This window comes from Echeneis naucrates, chromosome 18, assembly GCF_900963305.1.
Source record: "Echeneis naucrates chromosome 18, fEcheNa1.1, whole genome shotgun sequence".
Classification (NCBI taxonomy): Eukaryota; Metazoa; Chordata; class Actinopteri; order Carangiformes; family Echeneidae; genus Echeneis; species Echeneis naucrates.
The window spans coordinates 2,343,302-2,359,476 of record NC_042528.1 but is presented as its reverse complement, the minus strand read 5'-3'; the positions used below and the strand labels follow the sequence as shown (position 1 = coordinate 2,359,476).

The 16,175-nt window shown below is 42.7% G+C and overlaps 1 protein-coding gene across 1 annotated transcript in view; it reads left to right on the top strand.

Moving 5' to 3' along the window:
* The window catches only part of LOC115058466 (phosphatidylinositol-binding clathrin assembly protein), a 69,673-nt gene that overhangs the window by 37,135 nt on the left and 16,363 nt on the right, over positions 1-16,175 (top strand). The window contains exons 5-13 of the mRNA XM_029525799.1: positions 700-793; positions 1,409-1,520; positions 1,873-1,979; positions 3,468-3,509; positions 6,631-6,716; positions 6,883-7,006; positions 10,513-10,646; positions 11,774-11,874; positions 13,440-13,550. Of these exons, the coding sequence (XP_029381659.1) occupies positions 700-793; positions 1,409-1,520; positions 1,873-1,979; positions 3,468-3,509; positions 6,631-6,716; positions 6,883-7,006; positions 10,513-10,646; positions 11,774-11,874; positions 13,440-13,550 (911 nt within the window). The remainder of the gene's footprint in view (positions 1-699; positions 794-1,408; positions 1,521-1,872; positions 1,980-3,467; positions 3,510-6,630; positions 6,717-6,882; positions 7,007-10,512; positions 10,647-11,773; positions 11,875-13,439; positions 13,551-16,175) is intronic.

The following is a 16,175-nucleotide window of genomic DNA, read 5'->3' as shown; positions in this document are numbered from 1 at the left end:
GAGATTATTTTGATTTATAACTTATTCATGAAGAGGATAGCCTTTGAAGATGTGAACTTGGCGTTATGCAAGTTGTTACACTTCTTTAATGTCAGCTAGTCTGGGCCATGTGTGAGAGGAAAGAAACGCACTTGGTAGTTTAAAGGAAAAGTTATGGGAAATTTACTTTCTCGCCAAAAAGAGAATCACTGCCGCCCTCATGCCCGTTTGGTAAACATGGAGCTACAGCCAGCAATTGATTACATTATCTTAGCTTAGCATAAGATACAAGCACTTTGTCGTATTTAAAAGCATCTTCTAAAGTCAAAAAATACTTTATGTATGAAAGCAACAGTGGGTTCATCATTTCTGGAGGTTGAGTTGTGAAAATCATTTCAATTTCAGAAGATGGAACTGTTGTGGAATAACTTTGGTCCTGTTGCATAATGTATTGGAAAGTTAGTTGTATTGAAAAGTTAGTTTCAGTCACCTCAAGTAGATGTAAAGACTTTTGCATAACTGAGTTAATGTTTTATGCAGAGCGATAGTTGCTTTTTTCTTCCCCGTCCCTCTCCTATAGTTTCTCATGATTTCGTCATTCCACTTTTGAGTCTGTGTGCATCGAGATTTGCATAAGAATTTGAGGAAGCAAGTTGTTCTGATGTGCGTTTTTTTTTTTTTTTTTTTTTGGTTTGTTTGTTTGTTTTCCCATGTTGTTAGGATTGACGGAGTGATGCGTACCATGAACACGGAGAAGCTGATCAAGACTCTGCCCATCATTCAGAACCAGCTGGATGCGCTACTGGATTTCCAGGTACGAAGCGTGTGTGTGTGTCTTTTTTAAAATTTTTGTGTATGTGCCATTATGCATGCTTGTTGTCAGAGGTTGTGGTTGATTCAGTTTCCTATCAAAATGTTAATGGAAACAACAGATTGCAAAGTTTGAGCCTAAGAAGCATAGTATGGTAACAGATTTCATGCCTGCGTTTTTGTGTTTGTTTGTGTGTGTGTGTGTGTGTCCCTGTCTGTGTGAGCATACAGAGGGGAGAAGGGTATTGGGTGGGGATTTACTGAAATTGGTGGGTGCATTGTGGTTTGTGTCCACGAGCTTCAAAGAGCGATAGAAATGGATGAAGTTTGCAGTACACACTCCGTGTGTGTGTGTGTGTGTGTGTGTGCACTTCTCAGAGTCTGCCTGTGTGCGGATGCAAGTTTGTGCATGCGTGTTTTGTGTGTTTGTTTTTTTTTTTTTTTCCCCTCCCTCCACCTGAACTAAATTGACAGTTGCTCGATGTGTAGTGATGTGTTTGCTTCATACCAACAGGGAGAAAGATGTTTGAGGATATTTGAAAGAGATGTTTTTTTTTATCTGTGAAAAGCTTCGGAGAGCTGTGATAGAGATGTTGCTGTTTCCGTCTCTCCTTTCCAGGCCAACCCTAATGAGCTGACCAACGGGGTGATCAACTCAGCTTTCATGCTGCTCTTCAAAGACTCCATAAGGCTGTTTGCTGCTTACAATGAAGGGGTCATCAACCTTTTGGGTAACACTCACACGCACACACACATATGGACACACAAACACTCCCGTTGTAAAGATAACCTACAGTCGGTCAGTTGATACTCTCTCCTAGATGTGTCAGAAAGTGTAGCTGCCGTTTGCTTTGTGTTATATATAGACACACACAACAGAAACACACACTAACATATGTGCACACAGCCTGGTTGTCACGGCAGCAGTAGTAGATTTTGACAAGCTGTCATGTAATAACTAAGTGCTCCTGTTTCTCTGCTCAATCACACACTGATTGTTGCTGCCTCCTCGCTTCCTTTCCTTCTTTTTCCCCTTTTCAATCTTCATTTATCCTCCTCCTCCTACTTTCTGTGCCTCTGTAGAGAAATACTTTGACATGAAGAAGAACCAGTGTAAAGATGCTCTGGACATCTACAAGAAATTTCTTTACAGGATGACAAAGCTGTCAGAGTTTCTCAAAGTGGCTGAGGTACGTGCACACACACACACACACACACACACACAGAGGTGTGTCTATTTTTTGTCAGTTTTCCCCTAAAGATGATGTTTTATTTTCTCAGAAGAGCAACTCCTGGTTAAGATGTTCCCTTTATCTGATATTTTCTTCTCCTTCCTGTCCTGATAAATTTACGTACATTCACAAAAACAACTTAGAATGTGGCGTCCCTGTTTACAACGTGATCCTTCACCTACAGTACTGTGTGCAGGCAGGAGTACCTGAATTAGCCTCACTGCCCCACATTGGCTTTACAGACACACACACACATCCCCAAAGTAACCCTAAGATGGAGGATGTGGTTAGGCGCTTTGTTAGCTCCCTCTCCTCCTGCTCCCACACTCCTCCATCTAATCCTTTCTTCTCCCCTGACAAAGATGGATACTCGTGTGTTTCTCCTTCGCCCCGTGCCCGCAGATCGTACCTCTTTCGTCTTCCTTCCCTCTCTCCTTTGTTTCTGCGGATTCAAAACAGCACACCCCCACAATTGTATCTAGACTACACCAATGATTTGCACTCTTTACATTAATGTACATTCAAATAAACGCTCCCAATTAAATTTCTTTGTCTTTCTATAATTAGGTTTTGAGGAGCTTCCGGGATAATTAAGTGGGTGATCTGTATTACAGATATAACTAAAAATAATGGTCGTCAAATAAAGAAAAAGCCAGATGCATAACATGAATAAACTGGAATTATCTGTCTCCTTCTGTTTGTGCATTTAATGGTAATGAACTAATGATTATTGATCACTTAAGTAATTAGTGTTTCAATCTGTTTAAAATTGAACCGTATGTACCTGGAGGTAATCTTGACCTCAAAACATCAAAGCGGGAGCCAGGTGGCATTAAAAGCACCTTTAAAGTGTCAGGAACTCACTTTTATCAACGGGGACTTACATTTTCTGCTAATGAATCTGACTATAAAGGTTTATTGTTTTTATATTAGAAGGATAATACCTAATGTTCTTAATCTGTGTCTAACAAAGTCGACATGTTTCCACAAATGTGATCTGTCTCAGTTATGAGTCAGTTTGATTGACGTATGAGTTTGACGTAGCCGTCCTTTTTATATGAATGTGTTTGTTGTCACATCATCAGTCATGAGTCGTTCACGCCAGCTCTCTCCCTCATTGGTCAGGCATATTTATCACTGTGCAGTCGTCATTGTCATTCATTGTTGGGATCGGTTTGCTTCATCGGCCAATCCAGATGTGGACAACTTTTTCTTGTTTATTTCTGTTGTCGTTTATGTTGACACTGTCACTGCATGAAGTAACGATTCCCTTGTTTTTGTTTTTTCTTTTCTCATCTTTTCTTTTTTTTTTATTTTTCCTTCAAATGAACCCCTCTTTATTATTTTTTTTATTCTCCATTTTACCCCACCTTCTTTTCTCCCCCCCTCCCCTTTTTATTTAAATTTTTATTTTTATTTTGTTCATTTGTTTGTTTTTGATGACAGCAAGTTGGAATAGATCAGGGTGACATCCCAGATCTCTCACAGGTCAGTGTACATCTCACCCTCCACTCTCTCTTTCTCTTACAGCTCATCTTTTCCTCTCTTTTCCTTCAACAAGTACATGTGGTTTCACTTTTCCTGCTTTCCCTTCACACCTTATTTAATCCATAACATATATGTGTGCCTCCCTCTCCTCCCCCCTTTTCCACCAGTTCTGCTTATTAACTCCCCTTCACACTCATCCACTCGTTTTTATTTCAAAGAACCGTCTTGTCTAACCTGATCTTACTCTTTAAATCTAGGCAGCTCTCTTCTGATCTGATTGATTTCTCATTTTTTGTTTGTATTTTATGTTTTTTTTTAACTCTCCGGCTCTCTCTTTCACTATAAAACGCCCCATTTATAGATCGAACAACGGGCTAAGGCAAGTTAAGTCGGCCCTCCTGAACACTTCGCCTTCGGCAGGCCCAATGCGGCTCTCGTCAAGCAGATCTTTGAGGCCTTGAGCAAGTGCGAATAATGAGCTCAGACCTTGAATCTACACAGAAAAATAATGATAATTGCGACAACAAAATACTTGAAAACAAGGTGGCAACACTACAAGGGAATAAATTAAATCCTTTCTCTTTTTAATCGTCAAGGATAAATTTGCTTCTACCTAATTGTGAATGCAGAAGAATTGCTTGAAGCGTGGTTTTTATCCTCCTAATTGTTCATGGGAAAGCCTAAGAGAAGATGAAGATGCACGCCAGGCTGTAAAATATTGCCGCTTAAAATAGTGATGAGTTAGCTCACGGTTTGCTTGGACCACAGGCACTTCGGCACATGCTACTGCTGTGAATTTGGCATCTTTTGGAGCCGTCAACATCCCTTGCACACAGATGTTTGGTTTTACAGAGGAACGTAACCTTGGTCATTCACAGCATATGGATCGACTGTGTCGCATAGAAACTGCTCTTGTTCACTCACGGCCGTTAAATAGACGTCTTTTTGTTTTTTTCCCCCCTTTTTTCTTTTCTTCTTCCTCCTCTGACGCAGAAAACAAAAGGATCATACATTGTAGGTGGTGGGTTGCATACTGTAACTGCTTCCCCCTTCAACCTGCTCCAACCCCACCCCCCTCAACAAGCCTCCTGCATGAACATCACACTCTCTCACCTATGTGTGTGTGTGTAATCATGCACACTTGGACCTTATATACTCGCAGCATGCTTCTTTTTCTTTCTTTGTTTTGTTTTGTTGTCGATTTGGTGTCGACTCAGTACAATACGTGTGTGCTGGCCTCAGGTGGCTTGCTTGTAGCACACAAAAACACACACACACACACCGAGCTCTGACACGACAAGCAAAAGGGCATGAAACCTCATGAATAGAAAATGAGGCTTCACCCCTCCGCCCCTCTGTCTTCATCTGCATGAAAGAATCCCTGCTCCGGCTTTGGACTCACTCATTTAAATTCCATCTCCTCTGTGGATGTTGTTTATTTCATATTTGTCATGCACGACGTTGTTGCCTCAACATGCATGGTGGAGGTGCTTTAGTAGCGACTGACCGGAGCTGACCGTGTAATTGTTTTAGAAAAAGACAGAAAGAGAGAGAGAGAGAAAAAAAAATGGAAACCTGAGAAAGGAAAAAGAGGGGGGCGGGCTCTATCTCTATTTCTGTGATGACTTCTTTTCTCCCTCTCTCCTCTCTCTCTTCCAAAGTTAAAGCTCACACTAAATATCATCTAGACGAGAGATACGGCAGTCAGTAGATGAGGAAACGCAGACCCACTGAGTGTGTGCTTGTGTGCGTCAGAGCTAATATTGACCGGGCATGCATCAGGTCTTCTTTCCGCCCATTCAGACCCGCTGACAGTCAAATAGGGGTCTCTGACTCCCCTGCAAGGCGCTGTTTCTTTAACAACCAGTCAACAGTTTGGCAAGAGCCCACTTTCCAGCCAGCCACTAAGGACCCAGAAGCCAAAACACTCCCAAGTGTGTGTGTGTGTGTGTGTGTGTGTGTGTGTGCGCACGCACACGCATGTCTGCAGTGCTACTGACAGCATTCTTGTGGACGGAGAGACAGACATGACGTTGTCATATTTTCACAGTGGAAGAATTTCCTCTCACTCTCTCCTCAGTCAGGAAAGAGCCGAGCAGAGCAGAGCTGTCTTTATTTCTTTCTTTTTAATTTCTCTCCTGTGTGTTAAACTTGTAGATGTGTGTAATAATGCAGCTGTCTGGCTGTCTTTCGCCCTCCCGTTTCTCTCGTTTTGTTTTTTTTTTTTTTTTTAGCATTAATGAGGCTTCTAACAAGCACTGAAGACGCTGTGTTGTGCAATGTGAACAATCGGAGCTCAACTCGCATTCGCAGCTGAATTGTTGTTTTCTTTAGTAGCGTAGCAACAATCCCCAAGTAACCTGCTTGTTAACTTGTACTCCAGAAATTCTGAACTCCAATTTAATGATACTTCCTTATGTCATCCTCCGACGAGGCATATTTCAGAGACTCTTGGCCTCTTTTTTTCCCTGGTTAAGTAAATAAGAAAAGGTAAAAAGATCAGAGTATAATCTCTAATCTTCTTCCCAAGTGGAAGAAATTGGTTCAGTAAAACCACCGCTAAGGTGTCCTGACAGGTTAGATGTACAGGGTACAGCCTGGCACTCATTGTGTAAAGATGACGGGATGTCTCAGTGTTAGAAAGGGATTGGGGTTTTGGGGGGGGGGGGGCAAAAAGGCTAAAACACAGCAAAGGGAAGCTGAATGGAAAGAATGAAAGAAACCACAGAAATGATCGCCCTTTGCTCATGTGGAGCCAGGAGAAGAAACAGCGCGACCTTTCCCTCCACAATCCACCTTTTTCCTTGCTCTTTGTTTTTCAAACCTCCTCCTTTGTTCTCTCGCTCCCTCCCTCTATCCCTCCTCTGTCTCTCTTCTTTTGAGTCCCCCGCTAACAGTGCGAGTGTTTGCTGCATGTTGCCATGGCTATTCTTGGAACCTGATGCACTCTGTTACCTTCCTGAGAGACCGAATAACTCTGGGTGCTGTGTTTGTGAGCGTGAGTGCGTGTCTGTGCATATGAGAAAGAAAGGAATCGAGTGCGATTATGAAAAAGTTGAAATTAAAATTGATTTTCCTCCTCTTTTCTTTCCCCCTTCCTTCATATTCGTCTCCCTCTCAGGCTCCCAGCAGCCTCCTTGAGGCTTTAGAGCAGCACCTGGCCTCTCTGGAGGGCAAGAAGACCAAGGAACTGAACGCAGACACCAGGTAGACATCTTAACTGCCTGCCAGTAGCATCAGTTTTTTGCGAAACACATGCCCCCCCCCCCCCGCACAATGCATATTTTCCGAAGTACATTTCTAAAATCAGCTCCTGTGAGGAAATATGAAGCTCTGTTCTGAAGAGTGTCCCTCTGTTCCTGCCATGCTGCAGAGCGTCCACCCTGTCCAGCGCCGTCTCGTCTCTCTCCTCCACCGGCATGTCCTTCAGCCGCATGGATGAGAAGGAGAAGCAGCAGGCCCTGGAGGAGGAGCAGGCCAGACTGCAGGCTCTCAAGGTAACAGCTTTTTAAACCGGATTGCCTCTGAGCAGCGGGGTCAGGCTTGGCGCTGTAGAAGCTGATAGCTGCTGCTGTCACCTTTACCTCCTGCCTTTGCACTCATTCAGGCAGCTCTCCAGTCTGCAATCCAAAACTTCATACTTCCATTACAGATGCTTCATATAGAGGAAAAAGATCATCTGGTTAGATTTTTGGATTATTAAATCTGCACATTAATCAGAGGGGTTACTGATTTCCCAGAAATTGTACTTGAAGTCCTGGGTGTGTCTTCTGTCGCTACAGCCACCGGTTCCTCCCCAACAAACTTAAACGGCCTTAAATGTGTAAATTGGTGTGCTGCCATTTCAACATGTGTTTTTCCTTAAGCAGATATCGATCGTCTGTTAATGCCAGATGTAAATGGGGCATTAAAAACCACATTCAGTGTAGCAGTTTCTTCCACTACCACATAGTTCATCTTCCTCTCCAATTTTATCTTTATTTGACTGTGTCTGTGCTAATATTCGAGCTGTACGTTTATTTCTTGGGGTTTTGTTTTTGTTTTTTCCTCTCTACATGTTGACATGCATAGAGAGCCAAGGTCAAATCTGTTGTTTGTCTCAGACCAATAAAAAGGCTTCTGTTCCTTCTGCATTATCGTTGGTCTATCAAACATCTTCTAGTTTTTTTTTTGTTTAGTTTTTTTATATTATTGATGCTGAATGCATAATTTTGTTTTTCTTGTCATTTAAGATAAGCTTTGCTTCATATAGTTTTGCTGTAGGGATCTTGCCTGCATACGCAAGATTCAGGTGTCAGTCTTTTTGGAAACACATCTACAGAACTGACACAGCAGCCATAGAACCCCGTCCTGCACCCATTATATAATTAATCACTCTCCTGAGGAGAAGGTAAGGAAGAGTGTGGATGCCCAGCAGATTTTTCTGAGATAGAAACGGGAGCAAAACTTTGAGGTCTGAGCAAATGCAGACAGGAATTTGATCTTCTGAACTGAAGAAATGACAAAATGACAAGTGCAACTGCAGTCATTGCCCCAGATTTGAGACGCCGCTGTAACTGGTCTGGAATAAATTGAAAAACTGCAGAAACCCCACAACACTTGAGCCCTGAGAAATGGCTCAGTAGTTAATCACAAAGATATATATGCATATATTTTTACACCTCCACCCTGCTGGTCTGCAGGAATCAGGCTCGACTTTGTTGCAGCTGATAGATCGCCCAGCAACTTTGCTGTTTGTGGAACTCTGAACTCCAGTTGAGGATAAAGGCCAAGATTCTCAGTGGCGAGCCCGGCAATAGAAAAGTCAATTGCAAAATGTGTTGACATTTCTTGCCCTGGCCTTGGGAGTCCTGCCTTACAGCAAACTGTAATTGAGTACGAGCAGTGAAGCTGCAAAATAGACACACAACGGCTCTGTGTGTGTGTGTACGTGTATGTTAAGGATGCTTACATCCTGGCAGAGAAGATGCAGTGTTTAGTGGTGTTGCCAGTATCTCTGAGAGCGTTGTTGATCTGTGTTTGTGTATACGGAGCATGTGTATATACTGACGGATTAAGTGCTGTGTGTGCTGCCAGTGTGTCTCGATGTATTTTGTTTCCGTGTGTGCAGCGCTGATATTGGATTTTAGCCGTGCCCTTGGTTGCCCTGTTACCACCAAGGTCCAGATTTATCCTTTTTGGGTTTGGTTAGAAAAGAGACAGGGAAGTTACAATGTGAGGGAGAACACAATGGAGGAAGAAAGGCAGAGAGAGCCGGAAAGTGGGGGTGAGAAGGGGTCATCCAAAATACTCAAGTCCAGCTGTCTGGCCACGCTGAGCTCCATATGGACTTGATGCATGCACACACACTGAGATATGTATATTTAAAAAAAAAAAAGCTTCTGTCCAGCTGGGGTCTTAGCCCAAACAATAACAGCAGTTTCATTTGTTCCTCGATGCACTATCAGAATTTAAATGAAGACTGCACTGAGGCTACTATGGCAGGAGATCCTGTTTATTAATCTTTTCCAAATTCCTTTATAGGAAGGGGAATCAGCTCATTTCCATACCTTTAAGTCAGATTTCTGGGCTCACACCTGGATGGCCACATGCATCTAAAACAGATAGCAGCAATGTCTAATGCTACACCTCAGGTTGTACTGTGAATTGCCTTTCCTGCCCATCAAATGGTACACGTTGTTGTTTTCCCCACTGCATGCTCTCACAGGAGACGGCACCAATGTATTGACCCCTGTGGTGGAATTAGGTCATTCAAGAAAGCAAAAGTAATAAGATCCAATGGGACATATAGACAGATGGAGTGTAAACAGTATGAGACATATAGAATCCAAAACCACTCAAACAGAAAGAATGAAATATCAATCCATAAAATTTAATGTAGTCACTTATGGGATAAGTCAGAAACAAAGTTAGCAGGCTGAATATGTTATATAAACTGCATGGAGATGTGGTGTGGAATGTTTTAGCTGCATATAACTTTAAAGCCACTGTTATTTCATCCTGCATTAAAGCTTGTTGTCATACATAATCAGAATAAACCACAGAGTCATATTTCCCTGCTGTTACCAGCACGCATCAAGCTTTCCTATGAAGCGAAACCTTTGAATTCATGCAAGAAATCCACGTCTGGAGGAGGCAAAATGCGCAGAAACACCTTCAAAGTGCAAGACTGTTGATCTCAGATCAGCAAGAAAAACAACCTCTGGTGGTTTAACAGGATTAGCAGGTCGTGTTTCTGACCTGAGAACAGTCTTCAGAGACCTGAGATTGTGAAGTCTGTTTTTGCGTTGAGGTGCAGACGTCCGCAGTATTCAGCCACCGTCACATCGATGAGTCAACTGCAAACAAAAGCAAAACTTCAAACCTTTCCCTTTTCTGTTTTTGACTTCACTTTAGCTGTTTAGTGTTTTGTTTCTTTTTGTCTGGACTTTGCTGATGTCGGTGCATCTGTCACCAGAGAGAACGTCAGACTCCATCTCATCTGCACCTGAGCCTTAACAGGAGCGGGGCTGGAGTCTTTTAGCACGCCAACGATAACCTGGTGCTGTGGGGGGGGGTTTGTCACAGAGGAGGAATATAATGGGTTGGTTTTAAAGGACTTGAAACTAATAGTTTGTCGTTATATCGCGTATGCTGAATCTAAAGCTACCGCACAACCTTGGCAGTAATAGGCCGATTTTGGAAGGCCTCTTTCAAGGCTTAAATCTAAAACCAAACGAATATCATCAAAACACCTCAGTTTAAACTTCTGCTTTATGTTTTTTTGAGATTAAATGCTTCACAGGAACTCACAGGACACCAGCTGTGTAATGGGCTAAAGAAACGCAGGCAACATGTGATATTTCACGCATCTCTGTGTGTACCTGCGTATGTCCGTGAGAGAAAATATTTTTTTCCAGGTTTTGGGTTTACTAGAAACAAAACTCTTATTCACTCCCAGTGGGAAATTACTGTTTAACCATTGTCTTCCTGACCACATTGTGCGTTTGTTTTTTCTCTTCAGGACCAGCGCCTGAAGGAGATCAGCATGCAGACTCCGCCCTCGGCCTCCCCCAGCAGCCAGTCGATAGGACTCGCCAACAACAACCACATCACACCAACCCCAGAGTTGTTCAGCTCCACGCTGTCTGCCAACAGGTGCTCACAAACACACACACACTCAGAACACACCAGTTTTGATTCACTCTGCATACATCAAGATGTTCATTAATTGAAGTAACAGCACTTTTGAAATGAATGTAAGAAACTAAATGGACAAGTCCAAAAACAACAGAGACCTGATCTGACTAACAACAACAGTGCACGTTTGTGTGTGTGTATCCTGCACCATCCTGCTGCAATAAATACTCATTAGAGCATTAAAGGTGTGTCAAGCTGCTGCTGAAAATAGTGCCCTGCAAACACATTGTTTCCTGTTGCCTGGTTAGTGTTTGCTGAAAACTCCCAGGGTGTGTGACATTATCTATCTATTAGATAATGAACATGTACATTAGTGACTGATTTACGTCTTCAGCAGGAGCAAACCGCCTCAGGGTTCAGAGACAAGGATGAGGAAGGGAAATCAGGAAGCAAATGTTTGCTGTTTTGGGCCTTTTGGGGGGATTTGTGGACACAAAGGTGGAAGAAGAACATCCGCCTCATCCTTTTCAGCCATTTTTGAAATATTGAACATCTCTTTGATTGCTATGAGCTCTCTGTCTGCGGTGGAATGATAAATTCTTTGGAAGTGAACTGTTGCCATGTAAAATCATCTTCATTGTAAATATTTGTGGAGTGAGTAGCACTTAAAGACGCTCCAGGCTGATCTGTGCAGCACCCAAACCCCCCCTGTCACCTCCCTGACTGACTGCAGATGTAACAGAGTCACAGTTAGGCTATTCATTTTTGATAATCAGAACAGATTTAATACTGAACATGCACACGCTGTAGCGCACTCGGAATTTACTGCTCCTAACTGTTTTATTGCTCCGCTGAAATTTTTACAGCCCTTCAGAGAGACAGAGGATTAATCTTTATCTGTGACAAATGAACATTTTTAGTGGTGGCTTTAGCTATTTATGCACGATTGATTAAATATTAATACTCCATCTTCATCTGTCTTTCTGTATCTCTCCATTCCCTCTCTCTCTCTCTTTTTTTTATCTCTCTGCCTTATTTACTTGGTTTCTTCTCATCTCCCTGTACTTGATCCTGTTCTCCTCCCACTGTCTGTCTCTCATTATCCCCCTTTCATTCCCTCTCTCTTCTCCTCTTTCGCTCCTCAGTGTGCCCAATCTGAACAGTGACCTGTTTGATCTTCAGCCGGCCTTCATCCCTGCTGTGCAGAGCACTCCTTCGATCTCCACCGCCAACAGTGCCTGGGGAGGTACGCCACACACACGCACGCACACATTTGCACATATATGAGGGCAGCAACAGGCTCAGAGACATGAAAATAAGCCCCACAACCTACATACATACAAATGAAATATTTTCAGAAATATCCCCCCCTGGCAAGTCGTTCACCTGTCTCGCCATCCATCTGTCAGCGCGTTCATTTGTCTTTTCAACAAAACCATCCATCCACCCACCATTGTTCCCCATTAGTTTCTGCAGAAACTAATGTTGCGTGTCCCCAGATAGTGCCTCGTGCAGACACACAGCTAAAGTTTTGGGTGCCGTTGTTGTCGTAATCATAAATCCTGCGATCATGTGTCCACATGCCGAGGAGCTCAATAAACCAGTCGGTGGAAATGTCACCGGAGACTCAAGCACCCTCTCCTTGTCGTCTCATTGGTCAGTGAGTGAAATGCGGCGCCTGCATTAATGCTGAGCAGCAACGTACACATCTACAGATGAACTGTGCTGCGCGTTACATTTTCCTATCATTTCTGAGTTGACATTTCAGCCTGAACTCAGCTATCACCAATCAAAGAGCAGCACAATTATGCATCTAAAAGTACTGTTAGCACAGAGTATTACAGGCTTTATGGCAGAGGATTAAACTGAAGCCATTTATAAAGAGTTTGGCCAGATTTCTGTGTCAGATCCACGTCTTCGTTTAGATATCAGCCCTTCACACTATCCGAGGGTCTGACACAGAAGCTCAGATAACTAAAACAAAGGACACTTCATTCAGTAACACACAACACACCCATCAGGAGACTGATTTAACCCGTTTATTACTGAACTCTACAGCTGGATTCTGTATCCTTTCTTTGCCCTTTTGTAGTCTACACCTTTAATGGATAGATCATAGAGTGGCATCACTCCTCTCATTCAGGTTAATTGAAACTATAATTTCCAATTATACATACACATGATTTACAAGTCAGGGAAGATGATACTTGGGTAAGTTTCAGTAAAAAGGGCGATGCCACTGACACACAAACCTAACTGGGACATTGTTTTCTATCTGCCAAGTTTAGTTGCAGCCAGTCAGTCATGGATGGTCTTGATGAATGGTTGTATCCCAGCCGTGTTTCCTGGAAGGTTAGCTGGAATGCTGACATCATGTTTATTAATAGCCATTGTGGTGTACTGTCTCCTGTACTCTTGTTTCACGGATCTCACAAACACGGCCTCTCTCTGAGGTTCTCTAATCCTAATCCCCACCAGGGATGCGGATCAAGACAAAAAAAAAAAACAAAAGGTGCATCAGTGGATTTCCTCGTGCACGGGCTTAACACTCCTCTGAAAGCCTGATACTCTTGACAGCCTGCACAGACTCCCAAGTTACTAAGCAACAATAAAAGCAGCACGCTGGAGACTGCAAGGTCCATGTTTCTAATCTTATGGGATTAGTAGGAGGTGGTAGAATCTGTACCACAAAAATCACAATCTGAGATACATGTATTTATATACAACAAATATGTAAGATAAAGCTAGTGTCATGCAGATTCACCAGCACTAACACGGGTTTAATCAGTCATATTTAACTGCCTCCCTCAGGATTGGAGAGCCAGCCTCTGCAGCAGACCGTACCAGCCATGACTGTAGATTTCGATGCTGTGTTTGGAAATAATGCCACACCCAGTAACAACGGCCCACAACCTGCAGCCGGTAAAGCCCGCTCTGTCTGACTGTCCAGACGGAGCCAGACTGAAAACTAAAACCCTTCAGGCTTTGCTGGCAGCGCAAGCATAGCATTTAACTAACCCTCTTGACCGGCTCCTGCAACTTGTGGTTGTTCCTGCTGCTGGGCGGGCGGGTGGGCGTATTCAGATTTGGAACTGCCACATGGGCTGCTTTTGGAATCCTTACAAAGTCTCTAATGACAATAAAACTCATATCAGGATCAGTTAACTTCAAATTCAGATTCAGATTTTTCATGTTCATGGAAAAAGTAAGCAATTCAGATTACTTTTGCAGTAAAAAAAAAAAAAAAAAAGCTTCTGAAAACTTTTAGCTTATTAAATGATATTCTTGACAAAAATTAAAGTTAAGGTTCAGGAAGTGTGTAGTAAAAGTGCAGCTCACCTGTCTGAATCTGGACTGATCATAATTGGCAACATGTTGTGAAAACCTTCCAAGTGCTGTCATTCTTATTGAAATGTTACCAGCATGGAAATGAATGGCACCAGCAGAACCACGACCACTTTAAGCAAATTAAAAAAAAAAAAAATAGCATATGGAAAAGGGAAAATTGGCTCCCAGGGCCTTTTAAGTGATACACATCAGTTTCTTTGAGGGGGGGGTTTGTTTTGTCTGAACTAAAAGTTAACTGATCCCTGGCCTGATTCAGTTATTTATTTCTCTTTTCTCAGCCAACTCTTTTCCAAATGATGAATCCATATTTAAAAAAAAAACAAAAAACAATAAATCTTCACCTTTCTGATTTCTTTCATTGATTTTTAACGGGATACTTATCGGCTACCCAATCCTTGGAGCTTTTGACCTTTATCAATCGAAGCAAAAGTCTTGATTGGAGCTGACAGTGTGTAGGAACCTTTCCTCCAATGACTCCGTCCTGTCTCGCTGTGGTTTCCTTCCCGTGTGGGTAAAAACTTTTTCTCCTGATGGCTCTTAAGAGTTGCCGGCCTGAGACTCTGGCTCTCGGCCCACTTCTTCACTTGCCTTTCTTTTAACCTCTCACCTCCTGACAAAATCAATCTTGTTGCCTCTCAGCCCCTTTTGGGTCCCAAGATGCTCCTGCAGTGTATATAATTTCAAGGCATGGGGAGTTGTCCACAACAACAGCAGATAAGAACGACCCCCTGATTCATCTGAAGGCTTTTTCTTATCAAGAGGGGAGAGCAAAGTGGAGCCGGTTTAAAACTTCAAAAGAAGTAGCGTCAGAAACAACCTGCTCCACATTTCGCGTCCACGGTCTCGTCTCGTCTTTGTCTAGATTTCAACCATCAATCAACATTACTGGGGGCAATTTGCCAGGGTTAATTAGCCTGCTGCTTCACCCCAGAAGTCGCTGCACTCGATGTTCAAACTAATTTGTGTGGTTTGATAAAAACAGGATCAGCACACAGAGTTAGATCACTGAGACTTAAAATCAGAAAAATGACTAAATCTAAAGGAATTTCTAAACTGTTCGGGCAGGAATCATGAATTTTGAATGTTACAGTCCCTTTATCGGGATAATCGTGGTTATTAGTCGTATTTGTACAGCTGCAGCATCTCTTCCTCGAACATTTGCCTGTGGTAAATATTTTAAGTCCAGAGTGCAGATTCTGCTGATTTCGGTTTTGGTCTAATCCTGTTTAACCCCGCCAGTCTTACTTCAGTAACAGTTGGAGGCTTGTTGGTTCAGGCTTCGGACAGACAAACTTCTTTCTATTAATAAAACGTGAGTTGAAGTTGCCATTACAAGCAAAGATTCGCCATCTGGGCAACTGGCAGCGCCTCACAAAAATCCCTCCTCGTATGCGGCTACTGTGCGTCTCGGACTCCCCTCTGTGTGTGCGCGCCGCCGTGCGTTGTTTGTGTGTGTTTTAAACGCTTCAACGTGTGTATGTGTATTTGTTGTTGTTTGTAGCCGTGTTATGTCAACGTCTGTGCGCGTTTGCGCTTTGTCGTCTGTCGTTTTGCTCTGTCCCATCTGCCTGCTTTTGCTGGTGTGTTTTTGTTGTTGATCACACCGTCTTTCCTTCCTCCTTTCTCCTCCCACTCTCTCTTTCCTCCCTCCATTTATTTCATCTTTCGCTCCGTCTCTGCCTCATTGTCTCCCCATCACACTTCACAAGGCAAGAATCACTCAGGCAACTCCTTTCCATCTGCTCTCCTCCTCCTCCTCTCATCTAGCCGTCCTCACATTTACAATTCAAAGTCTTTTTCTCCGTCCTCTGTCTCCTCCACAAAGTCCATTGTCTTTATCTGAATTTTTCAACTCAATAAGCTAATATCTTACTCGGCTTGTTTTTTTGCAGCGCAGAAAGTTGGATGCATTGTCGCTCCTTTTTTTTTTTTCCTCAGTTGAAATTTTCTTTTTTTGAAGGGCAGGGTTGCAATTCATGTGTCACTAAAATGTACTTGTTCTTTTGTGCTGACTTCATAATAGGTTCTTATTTCTCAGGGTTACTGGCAGCCACTGCAATTATATATATTTTTTTCTTCCTCTGAGATGTAAGGATGTAATTTTTCTTCATTCTTCAATGGAAGATTGCTGGTGGTATTTTTATTTGTCTTCAAGTTTATTTGTTTTGTTAGGAATTTCATGTACTGTATATACTCTTC